Consider the following 21,062-nt stretch of genomic DNA (forward strand, 5'->3'; position numbering starts at 1 on the left):
AGTATACAATAATCATCATAAACACGTATATTTTACAAACATAAAGAAGAAAAAATTAAACCAAAAAGTACATAGTTTTCCCGTTAATCTAATTTTTATAGATGCATACAGTGTAGATAAACCTAAAGAATATTTTTAATTTAATGTAAAAACTAAAGCAAAGAAGTATATAATTCACATTGCTGTAGATGATTTGCAAACATGGTTTCATCATTAAATTTATGTAAAAATGAAATAATTAGGGCAAAGGGACAAAAATTGTCATTATTAAAGCAATCATCACGGTTTCAAGATATATGCATAACTACACAAAAAAATGATTGCGTGTATTTCGAGAAACGAGAGTTTAGCATTAACATAATTCTGGACAACTACGGATGCATCTATTGTGACGTGATCATCCATTACATATGTACAATCGTCGGTTCATCTGTGATACGAAGATGATTAGAATTGGGATCTCTTTTGAAAGGCAAATGAAGTAATGATGTCCTAATCTTTTCTTAGAGAATACAATTTTTGAATTATTTGAAAAACCAAGCTATCGTGCTACTGTTATAAATTAGAAATAAAAATAAAGAGAAGTCAGAAGTCTTGTATGTGCTTTATTGAGAACTAAAATCCTCATATTCTTAAGGAATAATTAGGGTGATAATGGATACAACAGTGACAATAATTATGACTATAAGGGTATAATAGTCATTTACAAATAAACATATCATCTACAACAGTACTGAGAATTCTAAATAAACGTTTTCAGTCATCTCCAAATTCGTTTGATATTATATTCAATGATATTATTTTCTTTAAGTTGAAATAAGTAACTCAAAGGTAAGCACAATTAGGTTCTCATTTCTTATTGTGATTTAACATTATTTTGTCTTCTTTACGAGATGTTTTTGCAGTGGAGATCACATCATGGTCGCTTATCACACAATCATTGAAAAATGGATAGAGTCGCTTAATTTGCCTGTTCAAATGACTCGAAACCATGGTTTGTAGAAAGTCAAACAGCATGATATTGGGTATTTTGGTCCCTAGCAAACCTCAAGGTCTAAGATGACTAAGACCGTAAATTACTCTAATCCAATTACACGACCCAAAATTGTTGCACATATTCTAATGAAAAGCTAAAAAAGCTAAAAAAATCTCAATTAATCTTGGTGGTCAGAGTCATTGATACACTGTTGACACACTTTGAATTATGCTAGCAGTTTTTGGAGGAAAAAGGTGGCTGCAGTCATTTTTTTGCTTGCTTCTCTTTCTCTTTTTTTTTTTCATTGCCAAGCAAGCCGGGATTTAGCCAGTAATTTGGACCTGTCCGTGTAGCAGGACTGAAAATACCTCACCTTATTTTCTTCCCGATTTTCAAGCCCTAAAATTTCTTCAATCATCGCTCTTCGTCGAATATAATTATCCACTTGCCAAAGAAGAAAAACCGATGTGTTTTTTCAACCAAGATTAGATGCTACTCTTTACTTGGTGTTTCCTTGCACGTTGCAAAGTGGGAAATTTCACTTTCTTGATGGTTTTCCATCTACATCAACGGCTCATTATTGAACTCTTTTGCCACCTAGGCCATATTGGTAATCAAGCTATAAACTACGTTTTTTATTCAAGCGATACCTAAAGATTGGTGGTTGCCAAAGAGGAATTTTATGCTATATTGGAGGTACTTACTTGTTTATTGCTCCGCCAGAAAGGTTCAAGCTTCTTGTTATGTGTATTATCCTATTTGGCGTTTTGACTCCTGGAAGTATATTCTTACTGCAAATATGGTGCAGCCCGTCAAACAGTTATGTATCTTACTTTATTTGAAAATTCTCTTACTTTATAGTTCATATGTACATGATTTCTACAAATTTAGGTCTCGTTTGGTACACATTAATGTTAAAATGAGAATGAAAAATATAGTCGTTTCAGACTTCACACAAGAGATAAAAAATCAAATATAATGTCTTGATGTGATGAATAATGATCATATTTTTCATTTTAATGGATAAATAATGAAGAACAATCGGGGGCTAAATATAGCATTATGTGGTACATTACACATTGTATTTTCCTACCTTTATGTCTATTCCTCTTTTCTTTAAAAAAGTCAAATTGTACCCAATCATTGTACGCGACATTCCATAGGCACGTGATTCCTCGGTGGTCATATTCTTATGTAGAATTATGCCACTTGTACATAAAAATAGTATATAAAAGATTACATAACATGATGTAGAGTAAAAACATTGAATAAAAAAGTTGACTATATTTTAAATTGACAAATGATAAAATAACATATGATATTACGTAACACATTAAATAAAATTTGATGTACATGTAGCAAGATACTTTTAGTTATATCCCTATACAATAAAATAGTGACCTCCCTATGACACCGTTCCTAAGAATGTGCACACAATTACTGTTTGCCTCATTATTTTGCCATGCCGCCTCGTCCATTTCCCCAAACAAACCCATCATTTCTTCTTCTCTCTTCTCTATGACGTTCTCTTCCACAATTCTCTCTATATGCTGTTGAAGTAGAGATAGCTGAGGCTTTAGGGGTTGGATCCATTAGAATGGATGACATTACCGATTGTAAATTTTATACAGTAGGATTTTAGTTTTTCAATTTTCTTTTGCAAAAATTAAAACTGTTAAAATAAATTTTCTTTGCCATTCTACTCGGCTCAAAATTTCATTCCTAGCTGGGAAAAGGCCGACAACAGCTACAGGCTGGCAAAAGGGATGACTGCAAAGTCTAGCAAGGGATATGAAGAAATGCAATGGGCAACTAAAGCCCAACATCTAGGCAGCATACCCCGCAAGATGACGTTCATGACGGTGGGAGCATTCACCAAGGTTGTGTCTAATCTGTTCAACACAACTACCGTGAACAACATCAACACTCTCCTCCATCTTGTCCGATCCCACCCACCAGCCTGCCTCTCCTTACCGTTAGTAATCACATGTACACTTCAGTCTTTCTCACAATTAACTAATATTTCTGATTTTTCATAATTTTGTTTGACGATCTTAGCATGAATGAGAAACGTTGATTAGAAGTGGTTTGCAGGCTACAATTTATAATGATGTTTTGATAATTTGTTTCTTTTGAGTGTCATTTGTTACTTGGAGTTGTAGGCAGTGAATGGTCGTGGTGCAAAAGACTCGCTGGAATGGGCTTATAGAGGAGAAGGCACTTTCAATCTGGTTATTGCTTATTGTGGAAAATGTCCTAATTTTATATGTTTTCTTCTTTTCTTTTTTACCCTTACCTTTTATTGAATTAACTAATTTTGGGTTTCATTTTTCTTACCCTGTAAAGTTTAAGATCTCTCTTTTGATATAGTGTACAAATACTTGTTTTAACACTTCAATTTTATGAGAGAAAGGCCCTTTTAGTTAAATTTTTAATACTTCCTTGATTAGGAAAATCTGATTCACTTCTAAATTTTTATACAGATGTTTAGTTCCCCCCCCCCCCCAACAACAAATTATCATTCAAGTAATTATAATTATTTATTCATTATTAACCAAACTGGGCCTAGACTTACCTGAGGAAGTGGTTTTCCGGAGTTGCCTTCTTTTGAACTACTCTGGTGCATTATGAATATTTTTTGGGAGAAAGTGTAAATGAAAAAAAAGAATGCTCCATGTTTCAAATATCGAATGGAGGCTGTTGTGAAAATTTGATAAATGACTTGATCACATTAATGGAGGCCAAAGATCTTCTAAGCACCAGATTGTTTCAACTGAGGGAGTCTTTTTGTTGGATTGAAGACCAAGTGAAATTACATTATACTCTAAAACACAAGTATGGAACACATAAAAAGAATTTTCAATTGTAAATTTGTGGTATGAGTAAATAGTTTAGGTATACTAATCTCTATATTCCAAAGTTTTATTTTTGGCATAAATAGAATTTTTTTAACTAAGGTGTCATATCCACCTGTAGAAGTGCCTTTACATGGGTATAAGCGATAAAGAGAAATACCATTTGAAGAAAAAATTGCTATCACGGTCGATAGAAGAGAATTGATAGGTAAAGTTTGTTAATTTCATGTTTATTATTTTAAGGTTCACATAGTTTCTTGGAGCTGTAGAATTTTGAATTGTAAAAAGGAAAGGCTTTGGTTAAAAATGCATCATTTTGTGGAAATGGGGTAGTGGTTTATGTTTAAAGAGGTGCTAATTTCATTTTCATACATTATTCCGCTTACAGCAATGTATTGCTCATGATCCTTCAGTTACTTTTCACATTAGAACGCTAAAGATACATCGCATTTTTGTCAGTTTCAATATGGTAAAATGAGTTCTAAATTGTTGTTAATATTTTGTATTTTACATAGGATTGTGATGGATCATTTTATTAAGAGCCTGTGGAAAGATGACTGGTGACTCACATTACTGAAAAGGGTTGACTTTCAGACTGGAAAGAAACTTCTTATGAACTTGTGTCTATCTGATGACTTTGATATGTTTCAGAATTTGCTTGTCACCGATGGATCCTGTATGACAGACCATCAAATGGGTTTTCATGGTCATCCTTTAGAGATTCAAGTAATTTTTTTGTTCTCTACCCATTTTAGAACTATTCAGCTCTTGATTTCGTAGTTATCTAATATGACTTTGAGGTGCTAATTCTCGACTTGCTCTTCTATAAACTGCAAGAAAGAATCGAAATCGTAATATGAATTCTGTTATGTTGTAAGTGTTAGATTTTATGACTCAAATATGGTTAGGAGTCTTGTGAGATTGCGTATTTGATTTTTACTTGGAAATGAAATCCTCTCTCGATCGAAGTTCTATGCGCAATTGTAACATAATTTTAACGGATTTTCTTACATTTAGGACTCTTTCGGGGTTTGAAACGTGACCTATAAATACAAAGCTCCTCTGTTAGTTTTATTTAAGTATTATTGTTGTGTCTGTAATTTCTCTCCATATTGTCAGTTAATATATATCGTTCCTCTGCGATTAATTCTCTTTGTTCTTCTTTACTTTTAATCTTGTTTCTTGTTGTGATCTTTATTATTTCATATTGTGTCATTAATCTCATTCATTACAATTCCTCCGGGTCCAAAAGTGTACCTTTTGGGGAATTGGCTATTTTTTTTAAATTGATCTGTAGTTTTTGTGAGATATTGTTGCCTTAATAGAGAAATATGGAGTTCATTGGTAAGGTCGATGTCCTTTTTGATATGTTAAACATTTTGTATATATCAACTAAGATGAGGAACCAAGGTTCAAATTCTTTATGAGTTCTTTAAAAGTTGTCTATATAAAGTATAGACGTTCCCACCTCACGAAGAGAATAAGTTTCTTCCACCTTTAGCTGTCCCAAGTACCTGAAACATACGCTACAGCTACACTCATGAGAAGAACACATTGATTTCAGAAAGAATGATAAAATAAACACTGAAATGAGATCCCATCTGCCCATATCAACTTTCCACATCTTCATCAGCTCATATTCACTACCTTTCCTAAATATGCTATCCAATCAGGCTCAAAATCTGTTTTGCTCTCTGTGCGTGTGTAATGGGACAGCATACACTGTAAGTAATAGCTTTATATTGAATTGCTTAACTAATTTCAATTTTATGAATTGCCCAAATGTAAAAATGATCTTTTCTGCCATATGATTTGTGAATCCCGCACGAGTCATATCTACTAGAAATAAACTGACTAGACGAAAGATGGTTCAACCACTGTAGGTAAAATAGGATTCTGTATTATACCTGTATTAAAAAACTATGGATTTCCTATTACTAACTTTTCTAGACTATATGTTAAGGAGATGTGCTTCTTATGAAGAGAAGGGTTACAACGCAGCAAGGAATTCCAATCCTTAGTGTATTTAGATGCTTAAGTTTAATGTAATTGATACTTAACTTCAATAATTTTTTTTATATTACTGTTATTATGTAGCCAACTCACTAGTTTATCATACAACTGTTAGATACATTACAAACTCTTTGTTACATTTCTTCACATTGTGTTCTTTCATTTCTTCATTCCAAACTACACACGTATTTGATAAAATAGTGAGAAAATTAAATTTCTTTGTATATTGCTGTTGTCCAGATGTCTTGTATTCTCATCCGACACTTAATATAGAAAATCATTTGATGGCGATACGTATGAATGTTTTGGTAAAAAAATGTTGCCAGTCAGACGAGGATCATACATGGTTATATTAGAACTGAGATTTAAGCATTACTATATATTTAAGCATAAATATTAATTTCACCTACTTGGATGCCCCTCAGTTTCCATTTGCAGGTCTCTCCTTCACACTTTTAGCACATACTCCCTATCATTCGACTTGATGGCATCCAATGCAACACGTCTTTAGAGAATTTTTACCACGGAATATCTGCTTTTCAACTATAGAATCGTCCCCTATTTGATCTACGACTTTGCTATTTATCAAAATGCGACATTCTCATTTTGAACGATTAACAAAAACAAACCCAGATTAGAGAATTTTAGCATCAGAACCCAAAAAAAAAAAAAAAGAGATATATACATATATATATTTAAAAGGGCGGAAAAAGTTCAACATGAATCAGTTACGATTTAGAATTTTACAAATTTTGGTAGCAGCGAATAGATATTTTAGTTAACAATAGTTCTATATTTTCATCAATAATTCTTGATACCACACAAAAATGCCGAATTACCTCACCAATTTCGAAATCAGGAAATGAGTCCGCCGTTGTAAGAGTTTTGCTAGAAATTTCCGGGGGGATATGGAAATCTCGGGCCTATGTGGCCTAGAATAAGAGGCATTAACCCCGCTGTAATATTCATAAAGAGAAATCTGGCGGATCCTTGTAAAAGATGAAGAATCTTATAGATTGTATCTATACCATAGCGTTCAAACAATCAGGTGAGATTCACAATTTTTTGATCAAGAGGTCAATATATAATCAAACCCAAGAAAGCCAAATAAATCAAAGTTTTAGATTTGACGCAAAAATAATTAATCAAGCAACCAATCGATCACCTATGATATATTGACCTCTTGATCACAAGATTTGTAAATTTCACCTGGTTGTTTGAACGGCACAAGAATTAGTCTTGATAAGTTCAATAAATTGCTCAATGAAGAACAAAAGAAAAGAAAGCAAACTTGCCTTTGATTAATCTCTCAACAATGTCTAAGTTGTTTACAATGAATGGGATGAAATTTATTTATAGTAAACCCAAAAAACCTAGTTAAAAATGAAAAGGAAACCTAAAAGATTACAGAGATACCCAAAAAAATAAAATTCTAACTAAAATAAAAAATCTCGCAAATTTGGAAAATTCGTCACAATTTTACATCTGCCTCCTATGCTTTCACTGAAAATGGCTATAGGTCGCATAGTTGCTTGATTGACTGCCTTCCTTTGTTGCTCGAATCACATTGCTCCAACCCGTTTCCTCACTCGAGCCTAAAACTTGTTCTTTGGCATGTTAACCTCAACCCTTTGGACTCCGTGGCTTGGATCACATCGGTACCACTATTTGTTTCTAGAATATAGGAATTATTTACTGATTAATTGTGATATTATCATTTTTAATTATTTGACTATTTTGCGATTTCTACCTCTTTTGTGTTGATTATTCTTTTAGAGTTATCACCTAAACTTTATCTATTCGATCATTCCTATGATCTAAAATCACGAATCTCACGAAACCCTAGAAATCTAGAATGGTGTATGATAAGTGTATTTTATACACTTAATCGGTGCCTGAAATAACGATATTTGATGGTTCGTTTGACAAAAGATATCCTAAATTTTTGTATTTTATGTTTAATAGGTAAAACTTTATGAATGAAAAAGGAGTTGAAGGAAAGAAGCAAAAATATCAAAATCCAAAGTACGGGGATTAAATTGGCTATTGGATGGAAGTTGGGGATCAAATTCCGCACTTTGCTAGGCTAATTCCTCTGTTGTATTGGATGAAGATGAAACCGTTAATTATTTATTTTTAATTCAAGAAACGTAATTTAGTTGAATTCATGAAATTTTTTATTAATCTTGCATGCCTAATTTTATTATTTGATTGCTTGATCACCAATTGAATATATAGTTGTTTGTTGTAGTATTGGGAAACTCACAATAGGTTTAGAACACTACTTGATTAACACATATACAATAAATTTTAGGAATAAAATTTATCAAGTGTGCATTCTTCAGATAATTGTGAAATTGAATACGTTCTATTCATTCGAATTCGGACTATGAATAGATTCGGGTTGTGACTAGAATAAATTTAATATGTTTTAGAAAAGAAAATTAATTAGAATTATCTATTGTCAAGAATACAAGAACTAAACTAGCGACATAATTGAAAATTGGAATAGACAATAATAGATGGATTCGTAATCCAATACATGCATTCCATACATATGCAAGACTCGCATTTTACAAGTTTTAGTAAATGAACTTAGATTAATTAAAAACCATAAATCTCCTTTATTTGTTTTCTTTGAATTTAATGAAGGACTAGTACATTCTATTAAATTTTATTCCTCGTGGAAAGATATACGTTACTCATCACGTGTCACATGTCAACAATCTCGTACACTTGCGAGTTTCACACGAATAGTGTATATTGCGACTTTTAGGATCCTCTGTGTGATTATCTTTTAAGGTGTTTGTTGGTATGCTTATTATTTGTTGAGATGTCTACACATCATTTTGACTTAGTTGTCTTTAATGAAAAATGTGATTTTTCAATTTAGCAACAGAAAATAAAAAGTATTTTGGTACTACAAAAGGTGTAAGAAGCCATTGATAATTCTTTTTCTACTATTGTGAATGAGGAACACAGAACGAAATCATGAAAATGATGTAATTGTCTATTTGCTTTCATATATAGATAATATGCTTTTAATTGGCCATGAAATTTATGATATAAATGAGATCTTTAAGTGTTGAATTTAAAATGAAAGATTTAGGCCGTGCAAAAAAATTCTAGGACTGGACATAATTAGAAAAAGATCCAATATGTTATTGATTTTGAAACAAACTTCTTATGTGGAAAATGTGTTATCAAAATTTGATCTGTGTCATTACCTCTTGCTAGTCATTTCAAATTAAGTAAATATTAATGTCCAATAAATGAATCTAACATTAGGTATATGGAAAATGTGACTTATGCCAATGCTATAGGTCTGTGATGTATACTATGATTTGCACTAGACCATATATAGCTCATATCATTAGTATACTTAACAGGTTTATGACCAATTCAGGGCCAAAGCATTGGACTGCTCTAAAATGGCTTATGAGATATTTGAAGGAGTCTTCACACTTAGGATTGTGTTTTAGTGCCTAATTGGCCGTTATTTTGTGTTGATTTCTAGGCTTTCGAGACCAATCCCTTATCTAATGTGGGCCTCATTTTGGGGACAGCCTACCATTGAGGTCAAATTCAGTTATTTATAGAAACTCCAGGATTACACAGTATTTTTCTCATGGAACTATGTTGCAAAGTACTTTCAACCTTTCCTTTTATTTGCCTTTGTTATCAAATTTTCCCTTTGGTTTGTGCTTGAGTTGGGCTCCACATCCCGGGGTTTTCATGAGATCATTGACTGGAGGAAAGAATGGTCTTTTAGCCCGGGCCGTTATTTAGTTGTTAGAATTAGTTGTCGTAATTTAGAGAAAAAACTAACATTTGGCTGACTGCTTGCACTTGAATTTAAACAATATAAAGTTGGATTCAAATGCCTTCAATTGACATTCACTTAGAAATGGTCATGCATTGTAATGCAAGAAAGCATCTTCTTGGCTTACTGTGCATTAATAATCTTCACTTGAATGAAGATTTTCCTACTGGAATATTCAGTTTTATGTTTGGTACACCCATATAGATTAGAGGAGATAAGATTAGGAAGAATAGAATCAAGGTAGATTATGATAGATTGTTGTAATGTGGTGTTTAATGCTACACTGTATTAGAATAACATATAAGTAATTTTCCTTAATTATACATAAATTTACCTGTAAATGATTTATAAGTAAATTCTTGACTTATAAATTTATAAGTGATTTTTCTCTCAAGTAAATATTTTAGATATATAAATTTTTATTTATAAGTGATTGTTTACTTATATGTCATTTTTACCTAATGCGATTTTCACTTATTAGTGATTTTTTATCCGTAAGTAAATAAAGTTTTTTTTTATTTGACTCATGTTATATATATCTCATGACATGTTATATTATAAGTTGTTAAGGTCAATTAAATGTGTGAATATGAAACACACTTTATTAGTCTTATTATTTAGTTCAACATCATATGTTGATTATCTTTAATGAAAATAAATTAAACAAATGTGTTTTACGAGCTTATCTAAATTCTAAATTAGCTTAAAAGTTGATTAGTTTAGAGAATTTCTGCCCATGTTATGTTGCATTCTACTTTTGTAGGTTAAATCTCCAATTTGAAGATAGACAAAGCAAAAGGAAGTGATTTGGAGCATTAATTAGACAAAAAGATAATGTTAAGCATAACATAAAGAAATTGCTCACTTTTATCTTAAAAAAAAGTAATCAAGTATCTCGAATTCAAATTATGTAAAAAGTCTTTCTTGCTATCCCCGAACGCATAAGAGAGGGGTTAAAAGGACCTTGTAGCCCAGACCCTGCTAAAAAATGTGAGCAGCTTCTGTTATAAGTTTCGCTCGAGTGGAATGGTTTGGGATTTGATCAAAAGAATTAACGGATTAATTAGAAGATTAACAATTTTGAGGACTAAAATGAATGCTTGGAAAAGTTAGGTGACTAACATGTTGAATAGTATGAGGACCAAAAATAACAAAATCAAATGTAAATGACCAAAATAGATGAAAAGAAAAATTCAAAGGCTAAAACTAAAGAATGTAGAAAGATTGGGGACCAATTGTGCAATAAACTGAAGAACCAAGATTAACGAAAATGTGCAAAAGCTCTATTTGCCTCTACCATTTTATGAGTCTCTTCCTTTTTACGTATTGTAAATCCCCCCACGAAAAATTTCATCTCTGGTCTCATTCAAGAATTGTTTTTCTTATTGCTGGTCATATGTATCGAATGAATTTTGGAATTGTTTCATCTCGGAAGAAATACGATCGGTAGGAGCCAACCAATTCCCAAAAAATATAAATTTGTCGAAGCCACGACATAAGCTTCGTGGCCGTGAAGCTTGCAAGTTGTGGACCTAATCACTGCAAGTTGAAACTAGTGATTCAAAACCTCGAAATGTGTGGTTTCAATAGTCCTGTTTTAAAAAGAAAGTAATTTTCGAGGTTGGTCTCCAAGTTATGCATGAGTTTGAGTTTCCAAAGACCTGATAAAATAATGGCAGATGCATTTTTTACAAAGGCCTTTGATCAATTTTAAGCCTCTAAAAAAAGAAAAAAAATTTAAAAGGTGAAAATTTTGAAAAACATGCAAAAGGTCAAAATATCCTCTGAAAAGCAGAAAAAAGAAAGGGAAAAAAAAAAGAAGCGAAATCGTGTCATTTTGAACACAACCGACGAGTCGAATACAAACTGTTCATCTTCTATGCTAGACAAGGTTAATTTTTGTTTTATATCTTATCGTCTCACTGTTTTCTAAATTGTTAATTTAGATAGTTGATTTTACATGAACTATTAATAAATCTTGTCATTAATGAGTATTGGGGTTAATTTATGGTATTGTCAGAGTCCGTTCTGAATGGAGATAAGGTAATTTTATATAGTTGGTTGATTATTGTGTTGTGTTGTAAAAAATTAATTAAAATTAATTTTTAGTCATCTTATTTGTTTAGGAATGCCGTCAGCAAATTGACAATCATTTCTATTGAGAAGATCACCTCCATCGAGGAGATTACCTTTAGCAAGAAGATCTCCTTCTCCTGTATTTAGACACGTTTTTCATAGATCTCCAGCACATAGTCAGACATATTATTTCGATGATTTGTTTGCACATCTAACTGGAGTTATCAGAGAGCGAATAGAAGTATTTTGACTAGAGTTAGGACATGATTTTGGAGTACTACGAGAGGAGATAGAAACGATGTGATAGGCATTGGTAATTGAAGTAGCAAAGTTAAATCATGATGTAGCAAAATTTTATAATGAGATCACAGCGCTACGAAATGATGTAGTAGGCCGATGAGGGTATGATTAAGGGAGTGCCGAAGGGACTGGCTATGCTGTTAGCAAAGAGACTAGCAATCGTCGAGATAGAGGGTATGACAGAGGCACTAATGGTGCCCATCATAGAGGTTATAACAATTCATCGTAGTCATCAAATTGTGCATTGTATATATTTTTTGGATCAGTGACATTGGTGATGGAAGAAGGGAGGTCCCAATGATGGAGAAGGTGGTGATCGCCAAGACGAAGTGGATGTCCTTGATGGTGATGAGGCATCGTGGTAACAGAGGATACAACGTATGAGGTGCCCAAGGATTTGACTATTTTTGGAACGGAGGGGATGGCGGTGACGATGATGAAATGTGGTGGCAAAGGTGGAGGGTATGAATGAAAGGACCCCCGACTTGATAGATGTTGTCATGGATAAGGATGATGTGACAATTGTATCGGAGAGGACGATAGGTTAAGAAGTGTGTTGATGATGTGCTGGAATAAGTGGTTAGCAAGAGGACAAGATCGCCATAATAATAAATTGTTTCTGCCTTCGCGATCGAGGTAAAATGAGGACATTCATATATAGTATGTTACCCAACCTCTTTTGTGACGTCGACCCAATAAAGAAAAAGGCGTTCGATGGTTGGTTTAGCAATATTGAACCCCGGTAAATATTTTATGGCTTTGCTATAGTAAACTAACTCATCTATGTATTTTCTAATATTTTTCTTTTTACTTTTCGGAGTGACCAACAAGATAAGGAAAACTCCAATATCGAATGCAAAAAAATGGTTCGACAATGTACAGAAGAGTGGAGCATGGCCCAACGACGACATAAGTGCATATCCGGAGTGACCAACAAGATAAGGAAGACTCCAATATCGATGCAAAAAAATGGTTCGACAATGTACAGAAGAGTGGAGCATGGCCCAACGACGACATAAGTGCATATCCACTGTTATTTATACTCTTCACATAATTGGTTATTGTTTCATTAAATTTTCATATCTTTCCTTGTTTTTCCTATTGTAAAATATCAACGTGACTACGAACTATTACGCGATCAAGTTCAGAGACACCCGAAATCATTTAATGTTCCTGACCGAGTTATCATGAGCTGCGAGTTTTTTGGAACCATCCAAATTGAGCATGACATGAATGTTGTAGCTCGAACTGATACATATTGCCAACTTACATGAGGTATTATATGAGAGAGCTCATGATAAGATAGGAAAAGTCATTGACGGGTTTTACACATTTGTACATCCCTGTGATCGAGTACTCGCACTGTTTTGCAGTTGAGATTGTTTTCACTGAGTCGACAGTGTACATGTACGATTCTAATCATAGCTATACAACAAGGGCAAGCTCGAGCATACACTAGAGTTGATGACGACTGCAAGATAAACAAAATCGTAAGGTTTTTTTTGTTAAATTATGTTCTAGTTATTGTTATTGGACTGATATACTATTTACGTACATGGTGAATGTGTAGTTTTTGCAATCAATTATATTGAATTTTTTAGCATTTGACGAAGTATAGAGTTAATAAACCAAATACACATCGATAACTTAAGGATTAAGCTAACGCCCAATTTGTATGCATATAATTGTTATCCGCAGTACAATGTATGATATATATTTTTTATTTTTTATTTTTGAAAATGTAAATATTGTTTATTTAATTGTGAATATATTTAAATTTTAATATTTGGTTGATTTTAAAAAAAGTTTGGTGATCCAATTACAACTTCCTAATAGTTTATTCAAAACATAAAACGATGGTAGATGATTAAATAGACTCAATTATATACAATTGGAATATGAAGGACCGATCGAAAAAAACATTATATCAAAAAGAATAATGTTATTTGCAATCCCTCACTGCCACAGTCGTCCTATATAACATGCATGTGACGGTTAATGATTTGTTATATAGGATAATAAAAAATTCTCAGTCTCTACCACTACGTTTTGTGTTCTTTGAATTAAATCCTTAGTAGTGGATCTCGGTTAACCCATAAAAAAAAAAAAAAAAAATGGGTTGAACCCCAACCTTGAGGGGCCCACCGCCCCGCCCCTAGAGTTTTGTGAGGGAAATAAATCGCGGGATGTGCCCCAATAGATCAGAAAACAAGAGCTGCTTATACACTGCGCTTACAAGAAGTCCAATTCCATATTTCAGGAATCGAACCCCCACATTACGGCTGCCAACAAGGCGTGAGATAATCTCACTCCTGTATTTTTGTTCTACTCAGATTTTCACTCCCACATGAAGCACGTGTTGATCTGTGTCCACTTTCTTTGTGACAAAGTGCAGCAAGGGACATTCGATTATCTCACGTCGGCTCCCTCGAACAGTTTGTGGATACCTCACAAAGCCCTTAAGTATGTCTCGATTTCGCCTACTTTGGTCCGTGATTGGTGTCTCCAATAAAGAAAAAAAATAAAGAAAAAAAAAATCTACACAATGTACGACTTTAATGGATCTAGTATATTTGGGTTGAGATCACTATGTATTAATTTTAATTTATCCCGGTGTGTGTGTGTGTATATATATATATTATTATTTTTTTAATGACAGAGGAACTCGCAACCGCTACCCTTTGGGTGCACACTAGGTAAACTCTCGGGTTGATACAATAGTCTGTAAACCATGTCAACCAGGTAAATCACACTAGACAAGTCCGGTGCGACAAACTTGACTAAGAAAGTGTTGATAGGGGGAATTAAACTCGAAACCAAAGGTCTCCTTGTTGTACTCTATTTATATAATGGCCTCTATCCATCTTTTTTTTTTTTTTTTTTTTTTTTTTTTTTTTTCCCAAATTTTCTTTTTTTTTTAAATGGTTTCCCAAATCTTCCAAAATATTACATGGTTTGCCAAATTAATTTGGGTTTGACCATTTCTCCTCCCACCTAATGTATAGCTCAATTCTTACAAAAAACAGTTTCTATAAATCAAATAAATTATTTGAATCCTCAGTACCTCACATATGATCGTATATATGCCTTGTGACGTTTCAATTGGCCATAAAGTTTGAGAAAATCAAAGAGTATATATTAATTAATTAAAATTTGTAAAATCATTAATGCTCCAAAATTAATGCAACAGATTATGAATTCAAATAGGCATGACTTGACTTGATCTGCTGCTCCAAACTCCAAAGGCTACGGAGTTGTCTACCTTTGGAAATGTCAAATTGATGATCCAGAAGCAGACACCCGATAGTGATGCTAATAAGCCTTGTTTGAGCCACCATTTTGGAAAAAAATGTATTTTGAATACTGATCTCTTGAAAATCTGTGATTAAAAAGTAAGAAAATGTTTTCGATTTACGTAATAATTATTTTATTGAAAAATATATGGTTAAAAATGAATTTCGAAAAAAATGAATTTTTTAAAATAATGAGGCTCGAAAGGTAATATATTTTGCTTTGGAAGGTGCGAGGATGATCTAGTTCTTTAAATTATGGAATTAGTGCTTATAAATTCGACTCGAAATTGTTGTAGCAGAAAGTAGACTTGGGATGAATTTAATTAAAATTTACATTCTAGACTCTTAACATTTTTTTACTAATTTAGTTAAAGATCGTACCTTTGATATTCTTAAATTGTATTTTTGTCCTTCGATTTAAACATAAACAACTAGATGAGCCAAATCCTCTACAACCTATTCTTAGTAAACTCCTTCTAGATTGTGCAATCTATCTAGATTTCACAATTAGAGTTTCGTTGAGTTATATTGCATTTTTTCGTTTTATTAATCACGATTAAGCCAAACATGAAAATATAAACAAATGGGAAGTTCAAACACAAGTTAAGTAATTACACTTCAAGCACCCTAGTCTTATTTCTCGTCGCCATACATAAAGAAAAGTGTCTCGTGTTCCTTGTTACTTTTGAATTTGCAACGTGAAGGAGATCATGTAAATTTATGAGCATACCCTACATTTGAAAAATCTATAACTCGTCATAGTCTTTATTAATTAATATATCCAAAAAGGTAATTAGTGTATTATCTTATCTTCGAGTATAGAAAGGTTGAAGACCTATTCCTCGATCAATTGTTCCATCAAAACCATAAAACCACAAAGTACAAACCACATGAGACTTGGGTGCAACTGATACCTCTTTGTTATGAGCCTAAATGAACCGTCAACTCGATGTAGCTGATAGTTTTACTCTAACCTCCTCATACATTCTCTAATCATATTATTGAATTTTTTTTTTCTTTCACTTTATTGATTTGCTTACCCATGGTAGATTTATAGAATTAATTATAGGATTAAGATATGCAAATGGTGTCACTCCTAGTACCTAAAGAGATATTACATAATTTAAATGTAATATAATTCAACTAGCTCTCCAAACGAGACTCAATAAATAATTGCAATTCTATTTATTTGATTATAGGGTTAACATACACAAATGACATCGTCATTAAAGGGGCTATATATAGTTGTTGAAAGCTTCATCCTTCTTTTTTTCTTTATTAAATGTAGTCATTCACGTCATTGGTGTTTACTTTCACATAAAATAATTTACTTTCTATATACAATATGTATAAGGAATATTTTATATATATATTTCCGAATCCAATTATGTAAGTTTTTCATAAGACTTTGAATTAGTAGTTAGCCAATTTGACAGCATCTCCAATGCAATCGTTGGATAACCTAAAAACTTGTCATACAAGCAATAATAGTTAATAATTATTAAAAAAAAAAAAATCTCCATTGTATACTGAAGTGGCTAGAGATGGCAATCGGGCTCGCCGGCTCGGGCCACCCGTGGCTCGGCTCGGGGCTCGGTAGATCTGAGTCTAAGCTCGGGCCGAGCCCCATTTTGGGGACACGGGCTTTGCCAGATCTGGCCCGTGAGTTCGCGAGCTTTTTAATAAAAAAATAAAAAAAAATTTAAATTTAAGGCAAAACTACTCCCTTTAAAAGGCAGCAATCGCAAGGCAGCAGGAGGAAAAAAAAATAGGGGAGAAAACGAGCCTATCCGGCTCGGCCCGTAAAAAGCCCTGGGCGAGCCTATAAAGCTCGACCCGGCTCGAGCCCGCAAAAAAGCTCGATCATTTTAACCGGACCGAGCCCGAGCCGAAACTTTAGGCTCCCGAGCCGGCTCGGCCCGACTCGTTTATATCCCTAGAAGTGGCAAATAAAAAATGGATAATATCTAGGCGGAAGTTTAGAAATAGAGGCTATGTTAGACATGTTAGTTCACAATTTACTTAAATATGTCTCTGTTTTTAAAATATTAAATTTTCTTTCCCTTCCACTCTATTTTATTATTTATATTTTTTTTGTTAATAAAGGACACTTAAGTAAAAATATTGGAATGTAGATGAAATTTATAGGAGACCAGACCAATATTAAACTTGATCGAGTATCTATTCATTAAACATCAAGATCAATATGCAAATATCTCTCTATTTAAATGCCACATATATTGCCTTTCACGGAATGAATTGAAGTCCTCAGTCAATTCCAGTAATCTAAAATGGCTGATGAGAATGCATTAACTTATTTCAACTTCAGAATCCACTCATTTAATAAAGATTAAAAAAAGGAGAAAGTAGAACCATAAAAGATAAGATTAATTAAAGAAATATCTAATCTTTTTTTCTTTTCTTTTTTTTCGTTCATTTCTAGGACCCAAAAATAATATAATCAACTCCAAAGCAATAATTAAATTTCACTAGAAATCTACAGATTGGCTAGCTAAAACTTGGTCAATCTTAATTCATTATACTACTGGAAAGTTTTCTCGATAAGTACATAACTATAAATTTACAATGCAAAAGCACAAAATTATTCGACGTTGACTTCTTCTAAGTTTGCATTCAACTTGTTCAATTCAAACTCATTTCAAGAAAGTCGTTAACGTATAACTAAATTAAATCGAAATTATATTCAGTGTTTAATTTATCAAACAAAGCGAAATATATAGTGGAAACTGAAATCCAGATCAATCTTTAAAGGACAAAGGAAAAACTGATACACGGAAGAAAGAACAAGAAGTTGAATCTTTCCAACTAAAATTCAACTTTCCAAAGAGTTCAAAATTGATATATTAATTCTTTATAAAATTGAGATTTCTATATAGCAACTAGACAGCATTTTGGCCCATACATGAATTAATTTCTGCCATGTGTTCCAACAGATCAAAATTCAAAATTATATGACCATAAATTTATGCAACTAAATTAATTATTTTTATGTCCTAATTATAATTCCACCTCAAGATGGGTAGGAAGCTAACAAGTGCGTTGGTATGCATGAAGAACTCCTCCATGCTCTTGCATGCAATTTAAGAATTTCTCTGGATATCTCCTTTGTCTTTGATTCTCGATCAAAAACTTGAAGTACCAAGCACAATTTTGTCACTGCGCCAATCTGCAACATTTCTTGTAAAACTCCAGGAGTGGCACAGAACTTCGATATCGAATGTAGAATTTTTATACCGCGCTCATTTGCTGTAGATGAAACCCTAAGAATCTTCTTTGAAACAATGGCTAAACCAGCACTGTGATTCAACAATTCAGCTCTTCCCTCAGCGCATTGGCATAGCAAATCCAACACCATAAGCATCAATTCGGAAGCCCTTTTGTCTGAAGAATCGAGTAAAAGGTCAATCAACAGACGCACTGCTCCAGCTTCCACTGCTTTGATCCTGTTTCTTCCCCATGGACATACACTGATAAGAACTTTCAGTGTGGCTTTTGAGGCCTTCTGAGAGATTTGATCATTCAAGATATCTACTAGTTCAAGGAAGAATTCGGATCTCAGACTGATCGGTTGATTTGGATCAGCTACTTCGAACATGGATTTCAGAAGCATGACAGCATAGACTCGAGAATCATAGCTTCCAGATTGCATGACGCCCGTTAATGACTCGATTAATTCGATATTATTCTGCAAGAGGGATTTTAGGCTGGATATCGATAGCTGGAGATGATAGAGAATGCTTAAGGCTTCATCACTTGCTCTTCGCAACTCAATCACATCTTCTGATACTTCTGCTAAAGATGCCTCTACTGTTTTCTTCACGATTAACGAAGCTAAGAACTCGGCCGTTCCTGCTGTTTCCATGCATCTTTTATTTGTTTCATTGTGAGAAGCAATGGATCTAAGTCTTTGTAAGCACTTCATTTGCTTGTTTGGAGAGTTGGCATCACTGAAAAGCTTCAAAAGTTGGGATTTGCTGATTGGAGTTTTCGGGGTCGGGAGTCTCTCGACACCTTCTGCAGCATGAAGGGTGCACCATGATTGGATAAACCGCCGGAGAGTGATGTTTGGGGTCAATTCTAAATCCATAACAACTTGCTTTGTTACTGGGCAAGTGTTGTTATTCTGAGAAAACAGCCATTTTTCGATGCATTTCCGATCGTATGTTATGCCGGTAGAGACCGTGACAGGGTCCTTCATAATCTCCAGACTGATGGGGCAGAGAAAGTAGGATGGAATTTCAATTTCATCCATAGCAGAAGTAATCACAAAGATCAAGATTCGATAAACCTAAGATCTGACTAAAAAAAAGTGATTAAACAATTTTAAGCAAGAAAATTAAGCTGAAGAGAAGTAGAAAAATTTTGTAAGCTTTATATAAATCGAAGAAAGTGAAGCTGTTGAGGAGTTGTGAGGATTGGTTTGAAGATTTATGAGCTTGGAGTATTTGGTTTTATATGTGTGTATAAAGAAAGAGAGATTCAAAATAAGAAAGTCAAAACCCGGAAAATTATGTGTGCAGTTTGTGGGAAGGTGGGAGTATTATTTTTTGTTGTTTATTACAAGAAATTAAATTCGGACATGGACTTTTCTAACATGCAATTTACAAATGATAATTTTACCAAGTCTTGCTTGAATGCTTGTGGGCAAGTGATTTTCTCATTCAAACTTAAAACACATGAGTAGGTCGTATTTAATTATCATGAAGGAGTCAAACAGGTAAGGATTAGAGATTTAGGGTCCGTTTGATTACAAAAATAGGATTGAATTGAATCGAAAACGAATTCCAATGAATTAAAATGTCTAGAAATTGTTTTCCTGGAAATTGTAAATTATTGTTTTTGATTCGTATAATTTTTCACGTGAAAAATATTGAAATAAAATTACTTTTTAGTGTTCATTTGGCTTTGTTTTAAAAATTGCCTATTAAAGGGATAGAATTTACTGGTATTGGCGATGAAATTTATTTCAATTGTCAATCAAAAAAATAATAATCAAGAAAATCATTTATCTTTTGGTGTTCGTTTGATTTTGTTTTATATAAAAATTGTTAGTTAAAGAGAAATATTTTTTACAATAATTCTTATAATTTGTTTCCATAGTCAAAAAAATAATCAAAATAATCAAAAAAAATGCTACGGTAACCCGGAAAACGAATTCTGACCATATGGTGAGAATTCGAATTCAAGAAAAAGCTAGAATATGCTGACGTGGTGACCAAATGTGGAAAACAAATTCCTTGAAAAAATTTGTCAATTAGACAAGCCAAAAGTGGAAGTTGAAATTTATTTTCCATTTTCCCTAAAAAATAAGTGGCTATCAAACATGGCCTTAGGGTTTGCAAAAGTTCAATTGATCTTTCCGTACTCTATTTTAATTGAAAGACAAATTACTAATCTATATTTCCTAATAAAGCACATAGAAACAAATCAAGTTTCGAGATAAGATAGTCCAATATAGAGAATAATTTCATTGTTAATAAATTCAAGAACAATTTTCATAAATTTTTTTTTTTCAACTCCATTACCTGTTTTCAATCGGAACATTTGAAGATTTTGATGGACTCTTTTTAAGTGATAACTTTTGTAGATTTCATGGATTTTTTAAAAATTTGTATGGAATTAGTGAAAATCTTTCGCAAACTTCTATGAATTTTCATTTTAAAATTTTATAGACTTTTGTGAAATTTAAAAGATTTTTGAAAACT

The 21,062-nt window shown here is 33.0% G+C and overlaps 1 protein-coding gene and 1 long non-coding RNA gene across 2 annotated transcripts; one reads left to right on the forward strand and one right to left on the reverse strand.

The window, feature by feature from the left end:
- Positions 1 to 2,469: 2,469 nt before the first annotated feature.
- On the forward strand, positions 2,470 to 3,300 carry LOC111403993. The gene is made up of 2 exons (XR_002704609.1): positions 2,470 to 2,965; positions 3,139 to 3,300. It is a non-coding gene; the product is annotated as an uncharacterized LOC111403993 (long non-coding RNA).
- A 14,937-nt stretch (positions 3,301 to 18,237) lies between these two features.
- On the reverse strand, positions 18,238 to 19,716 carry LOC111404965 (E3 ubiquitin-protein ligase PUB23-like). Its single transcript, XM_023033687.1, has one exon. The coding sequence runs from the start codon at positions 19,607 to 19,609 to the stop codon at positions 18,368 to 18,370; it is 1,242 nt and encodes a 413-aa protein (XP_022889455.1). The 5' UTR covers positions 19,610 to 19,716; the 3' UTR covers positions 18,238 to 18,367.
- Positions 19,717 to 21,062: the final 1,346 nt, after the last annotated feature.

This window comes from Olea europaea, chromosome 11 (genome assembly GCF_002742605.1).
Source record: "Olea europaea var. sylvestris chromosome 11, O_europaea_v1, whole genome shotgun sequence".
NCBI classification, from domain to species: domain Eukaryota; kingdom Viridiplantae; phylum Streptophyta; class Magnoliopsida; order Lamiales; family Oleaceae; genus Olea; species Olea europaea.

What these genes read in the sequence shown, in the direction of transcription:
- LOC111404965 (XM_023033687.1), bottom strand. Translation starts at nt 19,609, where the DNA reads ATGGATGAAATTGAAATTCCATCCTACTTTCTCTGCCCCATCAGTCTG.